The sequence below is a fragment of the Penicillium argentinense genome, assembly GCF_028826775.1.
Source record: "Penicillium argentinense strain IBT 30761 chromosome Unknown utg000002l_segment0_segment0, whole genome shotgun sequence".
Classification (NCBI taxonomy): domain Eukaryota; kingdom Fungi; phylum Ascomycota; class Eurotiomycetes; order Eurotiales; family Aspergillaceae; genus Penicillium; species Penicillium argentinense.
In genome coordinates, this window is record NW_026622661.1 from 178,659 (window position 1) to 195,318 (window position 16,660).

Consider the following 16,660-nt stretch of genomic DNA (forward strand, 5'->3'; position numbering starts at 1 on the left):
ATCGCAACTCCTGCCTTTTCCCAGATCGTCGGACGCGATCGACACGCCTGCTTTGTATCTGCAACGCTCCCTCCCCTCCCCATTAGGCAATTTTCCGGGATCCCTCAAATTATGAGGGGAGTGTTTTGGAGCTATCAACCCCGCAAATTCGCCCGGAGAAATAGCAAACACCCCAGCTACTAATTAGCCGAGCTCATCTATAAAATTGGAACGTACGCAAACAAGAGGGATACACGAAGCACCGGTGGGCGACTGACGCGAGGATGCATCCAACTTGGCTTCTGCTTCATGTTTTCGTCCTGGATTTAGCCCAGGGTGCTGCTCTGAGCCCGCGCATCGACAACGGGCTAGCCAAAACGCCACCCATGGGGTAATATCTCCACCAGCAGCTGTCTTGCCCCCACTAACCTCCCCAGATGGAATACCTACAACCACTACGCCTGCTCTCCAAACGAAACAATCGTCAAATCCAACGCCAAAGCGCTCGTCGACCTGGGCCTTGACAAACTCGGCTATCGCTACGTGACCATCGACTGTGGCTGGACCATTCCCGATCGCCTTGCCAACGGGTCGTTGACCTGGAACGAAACCATCTTCCCCACCGGATTCTATGCCATCGGACAGTACATTCACGACCTCGGTCTTCTGTTTGGCGTCTATGAAGATGCTGGGATCCAGTCGTGTCAGACAGATATCGCCCAGGCGGGCAGTCTGTGTACATTATTATCCCGAATCCGGATGAGAGATCTACTGCTGACCCGGCGATCGCAGTCCACGAGGCCGAAGATGCAGCCCGATTTGCATCGTGGAAAATCGATGCTTTGAAGTGTACGCCGCCCCTGATAATCACTGAGCGAGGGATATTCGCAACTAACCATCGCAGACGACAATTGCTTCTCCGACGCAGCCACCGGCTACCCAAACACCAACTACGCCCCCAGCACCTCCCCCGTCCCGCTTCGCGAACATGACAGAAGCACTCGCGGCGCAGGACAAGCCCGTTCTCTTCCAGATCTGCGAATGGGGCATTGACTTCCCTGCATTGTGGGCACCGGCTTTGGGTAACACCTGGCGCATCGGCAACGACATCATCCCCGCCTGGCGCGCCATCTGGCGCACCGTCAACCAAGCTGTTCCGCAGACATCATTCGCAGGACCCGGTCAATGGCCAGATTTGGACATGCTCGAAGTTGGGAACGATCTCTTCACCACGTCGGAAGAACAGACCCATTTCTCGTTGTGGGCCATTTTGAAGAGCCCGCTCGTCATCGGTGGAGCATTGAAAGATGAACGGACGTCAATTAGCAAGGAATCTCTTGCGATTCTATCGAACAAGGATGTCATAGATCTCAACCAAGACTCTCTAGGCAGGAGTGCTGATCTCCGCCGACGTTGGTCCGAGGAGGCGTACGACGTCTGGAGTGGTCCTCTTTCGGGTGGCCGGACCGTGGCTTCGCTGGTGAACTGGGCTGATGAGGCACGGGAGCTCACGCTCAACTTCCCCGACATTGGAATCCAGTTTGCGGGCCAGGTCAAGGACATCTGGGCAGGTAAGACGACGAAGGATGTCAAGACGTCGTATACTTCTACTGTTCAGCCACACGGGGTGATGCTTCTGGAGCTGAAGGATACAGTGGCTGGCGGTACCTACAGCGTGAAGAATTTTGCAAAGACTGATGGGTATTTCGAACCCCTACAGCAATGCATGATGCGATGCTGACTGCTTCCAGAACCACGTACACGTTCGATTCGATCTATGCAAACACCACCAGTAGCAACCACACAATCACCGTCCACTTCGCAAAAACACCATCAGAAAAGACAAACATCAAGCTCTCTACCGAGGAGAGCAAGGACCAACAAACCATCTCAGTCCCTCGATCTCACGAGATTGTTTCTTCAACCCTGTCCCTGTCTGCCGGCAACGGCAATCAAATTCAACTCGATTCGTCCATCCCAATCGACTCAATCCAAATCCAGTCACCCGGCGGCAGCTACTACCCCAGCACCTCATTCACCCTCTCAGGCTCCGCGACGCTCGAAAAATGCAGCACAGGCTTCTGCAAACCAACCGGCTCAAAACTCTCGTACCTAAACAGCACCAACAAGGCAACCGCAACGATCCACGCTTCCGTGCCGCAGGGCACATCAGTATCCAAGTTTGTTGAAGTGGACTACACGAACAACGACGTCGCCTTTTCGACCTCCTGGGGCCTCGGATCGAACTCGCGCAACATCACGGTCTCGGTGAATGGCGGTACCCCTGTTCGGTTGGATGTTCCGTTGTCTGGAAAGCATAGTGAGCTTTTTGGGCCCGGGAAGGGATGGTGGGATACTGCCACGTTGGGGTTCTTGGTGGGGGTGGAAGGATGGGGAGAATGTGGTCGTTGTCGGGAATGAGGCTGGGGAGAACGTGTCGCAGAGTTGGGGTGCGGAGTTCGTGGGGTTGAGGGTCTTTTGAGTGCGAGTATACCGATACACAACACACTTCACCAGGATGCAGATATAAACCGACTCGACGAGTTTTGATCAATTTTGACTGAACATCGTATTCAGAAGGTAGATGATATACAAAAACATCGCCGCACCGGGTGAATCAAACATGCGCACTCCAAGTCTCCGTCAAGAATTCCTTGACCGTCTTCGTCTTGACATCCGGGAAACTATTTCCAACGCGTCCTTCATGTGGCAAATGGAAGGCCTCGGCGAGATATAGCTGATAGCCAAAAACATTATAGGTTTGGGCATCTTCCGGCTGAATTCCACTCCCCTCGGCAATCCTCATGGGAGGAATGTCCCCATTGGCAATATCTTCCGGCTTCATATAGGTGACTTTGAATTTTTGTCCTGCTCTGGGCGTTAGATAGGACCTTATATGCAGTTGGAAGAGACGACCTACCGCAGACCTCTTCTGCCAGTCGAAGGGCTTCACCGAGACTGGTATCTTCCCCAGCACAGAAGCTGAATTCGGGCCACTCGTCGAGCTCCAGTAATTTGGCGACAAAGGTCCCAGCATCGTAACTGTAGATCATGGTCAAGGGTGTCGAACCATCCCCTGGAATGCACGCTTCTCGGTTAAGGACATCGACGGCAATATTCCAAGGAGGAATATTTGATCGCGCATGTGGTAGTCCCAAGAAGTCCATGAATGCCCCGCAAACCGGACGCGTAAATTTCAGATCGCTCTCTTTGAGCGCATTTGCGGCGGTCAAGAACCAGTCAATGCCAGGGTCGATATATTTCCTCCTGGAGGTGTGTCAGCGTTAATATCAACAGAAACAAGAGCCTTGCGGGAGAAATTGTTTCGTGGAGGGTGGTAGCATCGTACTCTTCGCGCGTCACAGTATAGTAGCCCCACTCGCTGGGCATAAACCTCTGTACACTCGCTGCCTGTTTGGCAGCATTAATCAAATTGAGTTGGGCTTCGGAGCAATCATCTCCTAACATGCCAATCGCGCATATCACCGTCTGGACTTGATGGGCCTCCAAATGTCGCGCAAGAGCATCGACATCATCATAGTCCACCTGTACATACTGGACACCGGCGACAGGCGACTCGACGTGCTCCTATCCATTCAAAACGCGCGCTTGTCAATGGTGATCCACCGGTATGGAGTGACGTGGAGGTTTCTGATTGAACACACCTGTCGCGTCAACGCAATCACGGGGAATTTGTTCTCATGTTGGATCTGTTCGACCAAGGTCTTTCCTACGCCGCCGGTGGCGCCGGCTACCGCAACTGTTGGGGCCATGGCTAGGGATTGAAGATGGATTACTTGGAGTAATAAACAAGCTCAGTCCAAGTGTTCGCGTCTTTGATCTGCGGGGTTTGTCCTATAACACGTGAGTCGCTTAAGTGTCCCACCAGAGTGGGTTTATCGATTGCGACAAAGTTAAAACAGAAACTTAACGTAATGGGAGCCCCGGCTGATGACGTAGTTGGGCGATCGAGCTCTTACGGTTGCAGATACCATGAATGGAACATGAAATCGTCAAGCTAGTCATGTTTCATGTTGAGCTTTTAGAATGTAATTTCTACGATTTTCAGGATACTTTGCCAATTTAAGCCCGTATGCGCAACAACTCCTGAGATGCCAAGCGCCAGATGTTCAGAGCAGGCTGTGTGACTCAAACTTGACCGTGCATAATCAGTAAATCAAGGGACTATGTGGCACTATTCGCAGTAGTGTTGGGACAAGTCATGTAGCTGTCAGCGATGTTGACATTCCTGACATTGGCTTCGCGGCTGTTCCCGGTGCCAGTTCGGCGGGAGTTCGGCACACCCGGAAATGAAATATGTACTAAGAAAAAAATTAAAATTGCGAGCACAGTTATACCTGGCTAGGGCACACTTGCAGGAACGAATAGCCCTATTTGAATACTAGTAAAGGCCCATAAACTTCGGGGGTTTCCCAAATCTGCTTCAAGTACAAACAAACTTAAAACGTCAGACTCATGAAGATGGAGCCCAAGCTGAAGTGGTGACTAAGCCACGCGATCAGGTCAACGTGATAGGACAGCAATTGCATCGCGGTGAGCTCTAGAATCAATTTTCCTGAATTTTGGGTACAAGATCTGTGATCTTATCGATAATTAATCTTCCCGATTGAATTTCAACTTTGGATCTTTGTAAGCACGGTCGCGACTCCTCTGTTCCACTTGCCCACTTCCGCCATGGCTATCACGAGTACTCGACCTCGGTAAACGGACGGTTTGTTACTCCGCGCCGCTTGTTAGTCATCAGAGGGACATCTGCTACTACCCTCTCTAAACTTATGAATATGTACCTTGCGAGGTCGGTTTGCTCCGGGTTTGTCATTTATTATTACGAGAATACTTTCATCGCATTTTTGGAACGTGTGATAACCACAGAAAATCCGGCAAAACAACGTGACTGAAGATGCCAAACACCACTCTTCTTACTGCCACAGGCTATGGCTCTTTCTTGCTCGCCGTTGGACACGCAGTATGTCAAGGGCGTGTCTCCAGAATAGCGCGCAAATTCCTGAAGCTAACGGTGTTTTATCTCGAAGCTTTCGGGCCAGGACTTCCTGAAGCTTGCACAATTCAAAGCGCTCCCGGGCATTGCTTTCACCTGTAGCACCGTTGGATGGTACCAGGGAAGTGCCTACTTGGTTCTGACGGGTACTATCCCATTACATTCAAGTCATCATGTCACGCTCAACCTTCGTTAACGCTCATTCGACAGGCTTGCTCAACCTCCACTGGGCGTCCAAGCCAGGAGATCTAGATGAGTCCCTGAATCGTGCAATGGCTGCTGTGATTGTTGCCATCGCGTGGGGTAGCTCAGCGTGGTACTTCCGAGGAGGAATGAAGGAGAATGGATTTATCACTGCTGCTGCTGGCATCATTCAAGGCTTGGCGGCCCTTCACTAGAGATGGTCTGATCTAGGAAGAATCCACATTGATTGGGGAGTGAACACGAGAAACCAGAACCAAGTACTAAGAGACGTATGTACAAAGTCCTGCGATGAGAAAGAGGATTGGGAGAGGCAGAATTGTGATCCAATTGATCTCGAACGAATTTTGCAATTCGACTATCCTCAGATTAATTTGTGGGAGGTAGCGTAGATGTGACCAGATGTTGTATCATCTCCGCTATTGGCGTTTGAAAGACGAGCACAGTCTACTTTGGGTAGTTATTGGTGGTTAACAGGTCCATCCAGTAGGAGATGGCATCACTGCGGAAGTTATCCTTCCCAGGGCGACAAAGCTCTGTGGCGTTTACATCAAAGACGAGCGCTTTAGGGTTATCAATGTCGCAATTAGGCCACTGGGTAGTTCCATTGACTAAACACACAAGTTTATTTAGATTATCTGGCACGGGAGGGGTTATCTCGCAAAGGGTGATTTCACTCACTGGAAATGTTGTTGGGCCTCAGGGTATCAATGAAGCTGAGCAGCATGCTTGAGATGAGGTAGCTCGGGGGTTCAAATGTTTCTTCTAGTCGGCCTGATCCGTGGGGCTGAGAGACTCGGCCAGCGTGACGTGGGGGGCGACGAAAGCGACATCATCCTGCTCTTGGGCAAGACGATTTCAAAAACCGAATCGTCTAGTATACTACAGCCAGTAATGGTCGAACTGATGAGCCTTGCGCCTGCTTCGTACTAATTTGAAGTCCATTGTAGCTAGGAAGCCCAAATAACGCTTGTAGCTGTATCTTTGACTGTCCGCGACGACGTCCCGAGCGATTAGTCCCATATTTAGCAACGACCTAAATCTGCGCAAGGACCGAGTATGCTAATTGAGGAATCACAATTTTGAGTATGCCTAGGCGTCATTGTTTAGATTGAATCTGCCGACTGTCACGAGGCAAAAATTGGCGATGATGCATGAAATGATAAAAAAGACTGGACCTGCATAACATGCGGACTGTCCTCACGAGCAAGCCACACCGCAGCTACAGTGGGCCTAAGAGAACTTACTCTGTACAATCACAATGGACTAGGACTACAAGAACGCTGGTTGGAACATAAAAAGTCATTATATATTGGAAATCCGGTGAACACAATCTATGCGCACCGGCCGGGACGCATCAGAGACCCCGACATTTCCGGGATGGATATACGAAGTCAGAAAAGAAAAATGAAACGCCAAATCAATGCCAATCAGGAGCTCTTGACAGCGTTCTTGACCATGTTGCCGAAGTTAGGCGTACCCAGACCAGTGACAGGATCCCAGCCCTTGGTAGCATTCCAGCTAGCGTAAGGGACGACAGGGCCGCCATTGGCAGGGCCGTTGAACCGACCATTTCCATCACAGCCAGTGCTTCCACCGGTGGTGATGTCGTTCAGAACGGCGGTGGAATTGGAGTAGAGCCAGGGGTTGAGGAAACCCATGGGGGGCTGGCCGGCCTCGATGCGAGCGTCGTTCAGGAGGGCGATAACACCGGCGAAGGCGGGCGCGGAGGCAGAAGTACCGTCGACTCGGGTAAGCCGGCCCTTCTCGTAGATAGCGAAGTTTTGGCCCTGGGCGGCGACATCAGGAAATGCGCGGCCCTTTGCGTTGAAGAGGCCGGACCATTGGTCTCCAAGGTCTTGCAGGAACGCACTGACGGCTTCTTCTTGGTACTTGGGGCGCTCCCAGAGATCGGAGAAGCCACCGGAGGAGAAGGAGACGGCCTTCTCAGGGGAAGTGTGGGTCGTGGCACCGACCGATGTCACCCAGGGGCAAGCAGCGGGGAATTGGGGAGGGAAGTGGGTGGTGTTCTTGCCGTCGTTGGTCTGACAGGCAGCACCGACGCCAGAGTCACCCGAGGAGAAGATGACGGAGACGCCACGGCTACCGAGCTGGGCGAACAGGTTGCAGACGGTCCGGGCGTACTTCTCAGGGACGCTCTGCTCGTTCTCGCCGTACGAGGTAGAGATCACCTGAGGCAGCTCTTCGTTGCTCATCTTGACAACGTTCTGCAGGAAATCCAGGTACGGTTCGTTGTTGTTGTTGTTGGGATCGGGCTGGTCCAGGTCGGGCACAAGGGGGCCACGGCCACCAGTGCTGAATTCCGTGACAGAGGCCGGGGAGCTAACACCGACGATGTACTGCAGGTCGAGGTTGGCCTCGCTGCTGTCAGACATGGAGTTCTGGTCATTGCCACCGCCGTGATACTCGATGACAGTAAAGTTATCGCCCTCAGCCCAAGGAGCGAAGTTCTTCTCGAACAGAGCAAGATCCTGGTAGCGGGCGTACTGCTCGAGGTAGCTGGAGAAACCGATCTTGTTGCCATTGTCCGAATGACCTTCATAGTCACCGACATTGTAGATACTCTTCAAGCACTTGGGAGTAATTGCGGTGTCACAGCTGGACGAAGGAGACAGGGCTGCCTTCTTGAACGCCTCATCGGCGACTCGGGACTTGCTGTGCATGGTCGCGCGGTTGGCCTTCAGCTGGCCGAAACGAGTAGTGGGCGAAACCAGGTTGACATGGGGAATCACCTCCCGGGGAAGGGAGTACTCCAGAGTGCGCAAACGCTCAACATGCTTGTGACGATTGACATAGTACTGGAAATTTGCGTCCAGCAGATCATTGGCTTTCTCAACGGTCGTGTGGATGGTCAGCCAGTCGGCGTCCCGGTGAATATCATTGATTCCAGCGCCCTCGAGCCAGTTGCGAACCACCTGCACTGAGTCGTCGCTCGGTTGCAACATGCGCTTCATCTCATCGTGCGACTGGAAGTGCTTGCCGTAGTCGCGGTGACCAGGGGTCGACATGTCTAGGAGGGTCTTCTCGAACGCTTCCAGGCGCTGCTGGCTCAGGGCGAGATTGAGCTTAACGGGTTGCTTTCCATTGGGGGTGCGGCTGTAGCGCCATCCTACGAACGAGATATTCTAATTAGCGCCCACGTTCTTCGCCAACCCAAAGCAGGGACAATAATACCTTCTGGGATACCGGGCAGCTGTTCGAACACATCTGCGGCAGCAGTAGAAGCAAGAAGCGACACGATGGCCAACGACAAGGCTCCGCGGTTGAACAGTGAAGCTAGCATGACGACAAGGAGCGACTGGTAAGACACCCAGCCCAAGACCGCGCAATTAGTCGCGGATACCAGAGTATAAATAGGGCAATGGGGCTGGAATGAGCAAGACACGAAGGGCGGCGCGGCGTTTATTTATTATGGTCGCATTGGTGGGGGAAATGAAAGTCCGATGCACGCAAGAATGCTCGGGTCGCGCGAAGAAAGCAAATCTCCCGTTCTGGCAACCAAGCGAATTGATCCTCCGTCCGCCATCCGGCCGTCGCACTCCCTCCTGGCTTTGCATATCAGGTCCACCGACTGCAGGTCAGTGGATCCTAGCCAGTCGGGCATCCGTCGGCAGCAAGCCGGACGGCGGGCCTGTATCCAATCGATCAGTCGTGCAATTTGAGAGGCAGCGGCGTAGTCGCATCTGGTGTTGCTTAACCCCTCCCGCGGGCTGTCGCACTCGTGCAATGACGACGAAGGAGGACTAATGATGCGACCTGGTATTCTCCCTTTCTCCCAGGACAATGCGACCCTGAGCGCGAGTGAACAGCGCCACTCCGTCAAGGATCGGCAGGGGCGAGACCCACACGACTCGGGCGACAAGACAAGCGAGGGGGTCGGAAGACATGGCAGATGAGGCTGGGATCTTGCTCGTGCATCTCCCATCTGCACGCATGCACAGCTTAAAATTAAACGGAGGAAGCCTTGCGATGGCCTACGTATATGGCCCTGTTGTTGGTCGTAGCAGCTGGCCAGGGCGTCGGTGGAAGCCTGAGGAGAATGCGACCATCCGGACCTGCCAAGCGACGCCCACTTGGCGCAATTGATCATTTGGTGTGGGCGGGTTGCATTTGCAGGGCATTGTTAAGGTTTCTCAAAGGATAGGAACAATGCCAATCGATCGGAGGCACGCGATAGGGTTTGAGATCATGCGTCGTAGAAACGGTTGGCCCGTTGGACGAGTGGCTGGATGCGATGAATGACTTGATCCATGCTCGACGGCGGGCAAGACACTAATTGTTGGATCTTGGGGGCTGGTAATCCGGGCCGGGATCGAGGCAGTTTGTGCCTTGCAATGCAGGTATTAATCATAGCTCCATGCGGAGCTCCTGCGAGAGCCTGCTTGAGCAGCGGGTGCCTGGTCGCCGTCGAACATGACGAACCACGCAAGACATGATGGACATGGTGGACATGGCGGGGGAGGGAATCTCCGGCGCCCCGCCTGTCGCGGAGCCCGACGGCGGACCCGCATGTTCCGAGTGACGAGCTTGAGTTAATCTCGCAGTTGCCCGGATCGGGAGTCAGTTGTAACTCATCAGTGTAGTGTGTTTGGTCGAGTGGTTCAAACTGAAAAGGAGACTGCGGGCGCAGCCGCAGCTGAGAACAATCAATGGGGGCGGCACGTGCCAGGCTCCGGAAAAGCAACTACATCAATCTACGGGGGCTAACAAACATATCTTTGGGAGATCCGGGGAAACCAGTCAAGCTAAGAATTGACTGATTGATTGTTTGTACTAGTCATGTTTAAAAATAGTGGTATCCCCACAGTATATACAATATTGCATGGAAAATGCGCGCAGAGATTGATCTATCCTGCTACTTTACCCAAATTTCACAGGACATCACTTGGATCCAACGGGCACTTCCTGGGCAGGTGGCCCGTTATCCTCCAGGTGTTGGGCGTAGACCATCTGCGCAATGGCGTCTTCAGTCTGCAGATAGGTACGGCTGCCCTGGATGAACCAGAAGGCAAGCGCGATGACCAGCATGACACCAAACACGGCAATGGCGTAGTTCATGTCGCTGGGCGCGGGGTTGGGACCGCCAGGGAAGAGGAAGAAGATGGTCGTGATGATGCAGTAGACGATACTAACCCAGTTGAACCATGGACCCCAGCGACCAAGACGGAAGGGGCCAGGAGGCAGCTTGTCGCGACCGGTCACGAGGAGGGCGAGGATGGGCATGGCATAGGAGACGGTGAGGGCAATGGTGCTGACACTCAGAATGGCCTCCAGTACAGTATTGGCAAACAGGTACAGGATACCAACGATGCCGACGATGACGCCTTGTCCCCAGAGCGATCGAGCAGGGACTTGCCACACCGGGTCGACGTGGCTGAAGTACCGGCTCCAAGGAAGGCCACCATCACGGGCGAAGCCCCAGGTCAAGCGCGAGGCGGTGGTCAGGACACTGATTCCTTGGCCGAGACCATTGAAAATGAACAGAGCAATCAGGGTAGCGCCACCTTTCAGACCGACAGTCTCGAGCATAAGCTCCATAAAAGGCAGGTCGGCATTGGTGACCTTGTCGACATCCTGAATACAGAACAGACACACCACCATGAAGATGAAACCGGTGATAGCGCCAAACAGCACGGCCATCCAGATGACGCGAGGGGCGTTCTTGCGGGGCGCGGGGATTTCCTCAACCATGTGGATGACAGAGTCGAAGGCTGTCAGACCGTATGCAGCCTGCACAAGGCCGGTAAACCAGACAACGCCGTCACTCCAACCAGTCTCGTTCATCCACTGACCAAACACAAATGTTCCAGGCTGGAAAGAGAGGTCGCTCTTCACGCCTACACAGATCAACATAACCATTGACAACACCACGAACAGACCGGCGAACCAGACACCAACGAAGTTGTTAATCCAGGGGAGGACCTGCTCCCGCCGGCAGCTGATGACGTTGATGAGAGTCAAGAGGAAGACGACCCCAATATATACGACAAAGTTCAGCCAGCCCTTGTCGGGACCGTCCCAGTCGGGGTTAAACATCGTCTTCATACCCAACAGAAACTCGGTCATGAAAGCGACCTGCGAGGCCGTCAAGGTCCACCATCCAAACGTGTTGATCCACGCACACATGTAAGACACGAATCGACCGAGCGGCGTACTCCACAGGCGATACACCCAGTACGCCTGGCCGAGGGCCGTGGGCATGCTGCTGGTCAGCTCACCCAGCGAGAGGGCGACACAAAGATTGCAGGCCGTGACGAGCACGAGACCCCAGAGAATGGTGATGGAAGCGCCATTAGTGAGACCACTGCTCAAGTCCTGCGCGAATGTCGAGTAGGTTCCTGAACATCAGATCAAGTCAGCCATCATGCCCATCACCTCGGTGGTGGCGACTATCGCCCCCCCCACCCACCACTGGCAGCTTCTGCGGGGACCACCTACCAAGTACACAAAAGGCCAGCGCCAGCATGCTCCAAATATTAAACTTGCGCGTCAAGGCCTGGGCATGGCCCATGGCAGCGAGATCCGTCGCATCCTGAACATCCTGCTCATCTTCAATCGGCGGCTTAAGGGGCAGCGAATTCGTTTCCACGTCCATCATACTTCAACCCGAGGCAATATAGAACAATTCGGTGGGAAGGCGGATAGGAGTTGCGCCCATTTTCTGCCGAAGATTGAGCCAGAGGAAAAGAGGCAGTAGAGGTAGGCCGCACGACGGTATATGTATATTTTGATGCACAGGACCGCGGTGCACGATCAGCGCCCCTCGCTCACGGACGCAGTATCGCGTTCTCTTCCCCAGAAAAAATATGGGGCAGATAAACTTGGGGACGGGATGGAGGCCGTGAACCAATGGCAGGCGCAACAGGGAACGGATTGAGTGGGCGCGACAGGAATTGGTCACGCCGGCCACAGCTGTTGGTCATGAAAACGATCGTCGATGGTTTTTCGCATACGTTTTTTCTTGCGGGGTGTGGGCCTCGCGTGGAACCGCCTCGGCAGGACCTGCTGGAGTGGGCCTGGCAGATAACCGTGGCACGCTCAAGGACTACTCTTAGAAGTATTTGTTAGACGTGCCGATTAATAAAGCAGAGCGAGATAGAAAACAGTCGTACAAAATATCTAAGCTCATTCTAGAAGGTGCAATGGTCGTGATCTGTGGGATTTGTCGGCAGTATGTCCGTATCGTAGCTACCTTAAGTACTGGTATACTATCATTATCACACCCCCATTGACCACGCAGCACTCCAATGATTTACATTCTAGACCACACTCGATGACCACAGAATAAGCATCCGCATGCCTAACTGCGAACCATCTGTAAATGTCAGGGTCCTGCAGCCACGCAGCCAAACATGCCGGGTGGCGATCCTCGCCGGAAACGGCAAGTCCACGCGGTCGATAAGCTATCAGCGGACTATTCTCCGCTGAACCTCAACGAGGACAGACCGGTCAACAAATGATGACGATGATGGCATGGTATCTCGATTTCAATATCTCCCTGATAACACGCGTGGATCAAGCTGGTATCTATCATCGCGGTGGATTCAACATTCCTATCGAATTCCGAAGACCATATTCCCCCCTTAGACGTATGCTCTGCGACAGTCCAAACTCAATTGCATACATACCAGGGTCGGCGATCAACATAGAGCCGCGCAGCTGACTAGCGCCACACAAGAAACAAGCAGAGTTCTTACCTCTCGAAAATGTATCAGGAAAGAGGAAACGATAGCTCGGGCGTCAAGTAGCCGCATGTGTCCGCGGCATATAGACCTATGTCCGGGGGCGGAGCAGGCCCACGCATAGAAGCAATGGGGCCGGGGACGGAGACGGGACCATGAACGTGGCGGCCATCCAGTAGCGCGGAATGACGGGAAGTCTTCTAACGGAGATTCTGTCTTCTAGTCGTGACGATCCGGGAGAGGTCCCCGAGAGCTGGAGCTCGAGCAGCGCACCATTGGCTAGTGCCGCCGGTCTCGGTGCTGAATCTCCTGTTCTTTCCCTTCGCGGCGCTCAAGCTGTGAAATGTGCACTCGGATGGAGTCGAGATAGACTCAGGATCGGGGGGATGTGAAATGCGGGGTGGTTCCATGACACGAGCATTCTCCTCGGGCTGAGACTGAACTTACACAACATCAAACTTCCCCGCGGCAAATGGAAGTCACGATATCTCCGAAGACTCTGTGTAGGGCAATTTGTCCTACTGACGATATGCAGGTACTGCACTGCATGCCAAACCCATTTAGGCATTTAGAACCAAATCGGCCTTGGCTAGACGGATCCGTGGCGATATCCGAGCTCGGGGATGGTCGTGGAAAATTTGCATAAGCAGTCGATTTGTTTTGGTTTGATAACGGTATGAATAACGTGCTGCGGCTGTTTTCCGCGCAGATATCGATGATGCGTCTTTTTTTCAGTGCCGGCTGGAAAAGGGCTTCGTGGCTTGTCGGGTGACTAGGGTGCCGCGCCTGGACGCCTGTCGACTCGCAATATTATCAATCATGCTGAGGAGTCGACTTGTCAGCTTGGTTCTGCCTGCGACAACGCTACTCTCTTCGGTCACTTCTTCTCTACCCTGAAAAGCCCGCCAACTCACCATGTTCCGTCGACTCAGCGTTCCCAATCGAGCCACTTTTCCATACGGGAAAGGCTCGGTGGTGTGTCCGTGAAGAGAAAAAAAAGCTTCGACACAGAAGAATTCGCACTCCAAAGTTTCTTTTTCGTTTGTCTAGGCATAGTTCGAGGTCATGAGAGACTGTTGCTAGTGAATCGAACCGGGCCGTCGCTGGATCGAACTTCGCTGAGCTGGCCCTCCATTCATTTCATCTCGCGTCGTCGGGCACACTGGTCATCATGATGGAGTGGCACCATCAAGGAGACAAAAATAAAGGTTAAAGAGTTGCAATGGAGGAAGAACGAGCTCACTGACTTTTACAGCAAGGAGAGCAGGTGCGGACAGAGAAATGCAAACGGGACAAACCTTGACATGGCAATAGCATCCAACATCGACACCACCTTGAAATCAAATCAAGAAAAGCCCTTTGAAGAAAAGAAAAAAAGTCAATGACACTCAGCAGACATCATAAATTGGTGAGCGCAGGACTCACCTTTATAGATCGCGTCGTCCGATGTCCAGCGCAACTACTTCCCGATCGGGAACATCAGCCAACACAGTGGAGCTACGCCTACACCCATGACCAAGTCTACTCGCACCGCTCTTCGAAAACAAGCAAATGAATCAAATCACCCGAGTCTGGCAATTACATTGATGTGGAATACTATCGGATACACCAGTTACCCATAATGGGGAATCACGAACGCAAAACACTTTTGTTGTCACCAGGCCCCGGCAAGACCATAAAGATGGGAGAGGACAGCATAGCGATGCAAATTAATCCAGAACGCCAGATCCAGTCCAACAAAAAGCCCACCTGCCACAACGCCTCTTAAAATACAGATTCGTAACGGTCATGAGAAAGAAATCAGCACCAGCCAGTGATGTGATCGAGTGTGGAGAAAAGGATCTCAAACACGAGACTGTTTCGCGTGGCGCCAGATGCCGCCAGGAAGTAGATTCTGCTTGAGTAAGGCGAGCTCCTTATGCAGGGCCTGATTCTCGTGCTGGACGTTCTCGATGTAGGTCAGGGCGTTGGTGAGGATTTCAGATTTCTTGAGCGAGGCGGTGCCGGCGCGGGCGGTTTGCTTGTGGACGCCGGCGGGGGAAATGGCTTTCTCGAGGGAGAGAAATTTGGCATTCATATTGGTGCGGTAGCGCTTCTCGATGATGTTGTGAGCGGCGCGCTTGGCGGCGTTGCGAGTCTGAGGATCCTGGCTGGTCGACGAGTGTCGCGAGTCCTGCGACAGGCTGCGGGTCTTGCGGCCAGTGGACGCGGACTGCTTGCGAGTCACCCGGGGAACGGGGTAGTCTTCCTCTGTCTTGATGTTGGGGCTGGAGGACCAGCGGGCTGATGAGCTTTGCGAGGCGTTGCGGGTCACGGGCTTGTTGGATTCCATCGCTGGCTCGGACAGGGCCAGATCGACTGAGGGGCGAGCGCCCGTGGACCAGGTCTGATCGTCGCTGTCCAGCTCCTGGGTGATGTTCATGTTAGCAGCGGTTCAGTCAGGCCAGCAGGTGTAGCAAGCGTTACTCACGGAGGTAGGCGAGACGGCGTCGTCGGCGGTGGGCATGGTGAAACCACTGATGCCGGTTGGGGTGCCAAAGGGATCCATAAAGAGATCCTTGGTATCGGCGTTGGTCATCTCAGAGAAGTCAAAGGCCGTGGGGTCCATGTCAGCCGGGTTGACGGAGAACAGGTCGATGCCGCTGTCGTAAGCCCAGTTGACTGGCAGCGGGTCGGAGGCCTTGGAGCCGTAGAGGTCCATGGGGCGCGACTGGGGGCTGATCTGCTGGTTGAGGTACCGCTCGTCCTCGGCCGTGAGTGTCGACATTGGATTCGGTCGACTAAACGCGGCCATGGTGGAGATGGGAGGAATACACATCGGGAGTGGTAGTCGAGATGATGCTTGACGACTAGCAGTAGGGAGGTGTGGGAATTGAATCACGATCGATGAGATCGGGTGGGAGATGGATGTATAAAAGAGGCGAATCTTTCGGAGGTGAGGTTACCGTGGAACAGCATTAGGTTACCGTCGGCCGCCCGGTTATATACCTCCCCTTTAGGGTACGAAGTATTTTCACAGATCTTCGTCACGGCCCAGCCAGGATTACGACGTAGAACCGACGCTGCGAGCCGAGAGTGATGTCAGGGGCTGGACCTGGTTAGTGTCTTCCTAGTGTAGAGACCCTGGTGAGCTCCACTCCATCACTATAGTATCCGCCTAACACTCCTCCTGGTTGCTGGACGAGCACGGCGAGCCGAGATCACCTTTGATACTCGTAAACTATTTTGCGCACCCAATACTGCGTCTGCTATGCTGATCTGAGTGTACTTTGGTCTGCGGCCGGCTCCGATGTACGCGATTCCGCGAGGGTGAAACCGTTGGCAGATCCGGCCGAGTCTCGGAGCCGACACCAACGGGGATCCACGAGTACCAACGACTTTATTTCTGGTGGGTGATCCTATATTAAGCCAGGTATCCGTGACTAATATCCCCTTATGCACCGGGAAAATGCATTTCCTGTCACGTCCATCCCTGCATGCAGACGATCGCAGGGAGGGCTGGACTCGGCACAATTGGACGGCCTGTCTGCGTCGAGTAGTAAGTGATGATCGCGAAAGTGAAGATGATCGATCAACCTTGCCCGTCAATTTGCTGTCTTTAATCCATTGGGAGCTCAAAAGTACTTTCTGAGATCCACAATGAATTGTTCCCATACCCCAAAACGGCGATACACAGCCATCACGGTCGCTAAACGTAGCCCCGAAAACTCAACCCAGTGGCAACGGCTCTAGATCTTTTCTGTAGGTATGTTTCTGC

At 53.4% G+C, this 16,660-nt stretch overlaps 7 protein-coding genes across 7 annotated transcripts; 2 read left to right on the forward strand and 5 right to left on the reverse strand.

The window, feature by feature from the left end:
* Positions 1-263: 263 nt before the first annotated feature.
* N7532_000966 (uncharacterized protein) lies at positions 264-2,400 on the forward strand (the record flags this gene model as incomplete). Its single annotated transcript, XM_056613460.1, has 5 exons — positions 264-370; positions 417-715; positions 772-828; positions 942-1,680; positions 1,731-2,400. The coding sequence occupies 5 exons, from the start codon at positions 264-266 to the stop codon at positions 2,398-2,400; spliced, it is 1,872 nt and encodes a 623-aa protein (XP_056478501.1).
* A 196-nt stretch (positions 2,401-2,596) lies between these two features.
* Positions 2,597-3,752, reverse strand: N7532_000967 (uncharacterized protein; the record flags this gene model as incomplete). Its single annotated transcript, XM_056613461.1, has 4 exons — positions 2,597-2,847; positions 2,900-3,246; positions 3,329-3,567; positions 3,645-3,752. 4 exons carry the CDS (start codon positions 3,750-3,752, stop codon positions 2,597-2,599), a joined length of 945 nt encoding a protein of 314 aa, XP_056478502.1.
* Positions 3,753-4,900: 1,148 nt separating this feature from the next.
* N7532_000968 (uncharacterized protein) lies at positions 4,901-5,397 on the forward strand (the record flags this gene model as incomplete). Its single annotated transcript, XM_056613462.1, has 3 exons — positions 4,901-4,966; positions 5,034-5,145; positions 5,210-5,397. The coding sequence occupies 3 exons, from the start codon at positions 4,901-4,903 to the stop codon at positions 5,395-5,397; spliced, it is 366 nt and encodes a 121-aa protein (XP_056478503.1).
* A 250-nt stretch (positions 5,398-5,647) lies between these two features.
* N7532_000969 (carboxylesterase family protein) lies at positions 5,648-5,927 on the reverse strand (the record flags this gene model as incomplete). Its single annotated transcript, XM_056613463.1, has 2 exons — positions 5,648-5,811; positions 5,882-5,927. 2 exons carry the CDS (start codon positions 5,925-5,927, stop codon positions 5,648-5,650), a joined length of 210 nt encoding a protein of 69 aa, XP_056478504.1.
* Positions 5,928-6,630: 703 nt separating this feature from the next.
* N7532_000970 (S53 family peptidase) lies at positions 6,631-8,504 on the reverse strand (the record flags this gene model as incomplete). The annotated part of the gene is made up of 2 exons (XM_056613464.1): positions 6,631-8,330; positions 8,396-8,504. The coding sequence occupies 2 exons, from the start codon at positions 8,502-8,504 to the stop codon at positions 6,631-6,633; spliced, it is 1,809 nt and encodes a 602-aa protein (XP_056478505.1).
* A 1,598-nt stretch (positions 8,505-10,102) lies between these two features.
* On the reverse strand, positions 10,103-11,819 carry N7532_000971 (putative amino acid permease family protein; the record flags this gene model as incomplete). Its single annotated transcript, XM_056613465.1, has 2 exons — positions 10,103-11,559; positions 11,660-11,819. The coding sequence occupies 2 exons, from the start codon at positions 11,817-11,819 to the stop codon at positions 10,103-10,105; spliced, it is 1,617 nt and encodes a 538-aa protein (XP_056478506.1).
* Positions 11,820-14,746: 2,927 nt separating this feature from the next.
* Positions 14,747-15,721, reverse strand: N7532_000972 (uncharacterized protein; the record flags this gene model as incomplete). The annotated part of the gene is made up of 2 exons (XM_056613466.1): positions 14,747-15,310; positions 15,374-15,721. 2 exons carry the CDS (start codon positions 15,719-15,721, stop codon positions 14,747-14,749), a joined length of 912 nt encoding a protein of 303 aa, XP_056478507.1.
* Between the last annotated feature and the right edge of the window lie 939 nt (positions 15,722-16,660).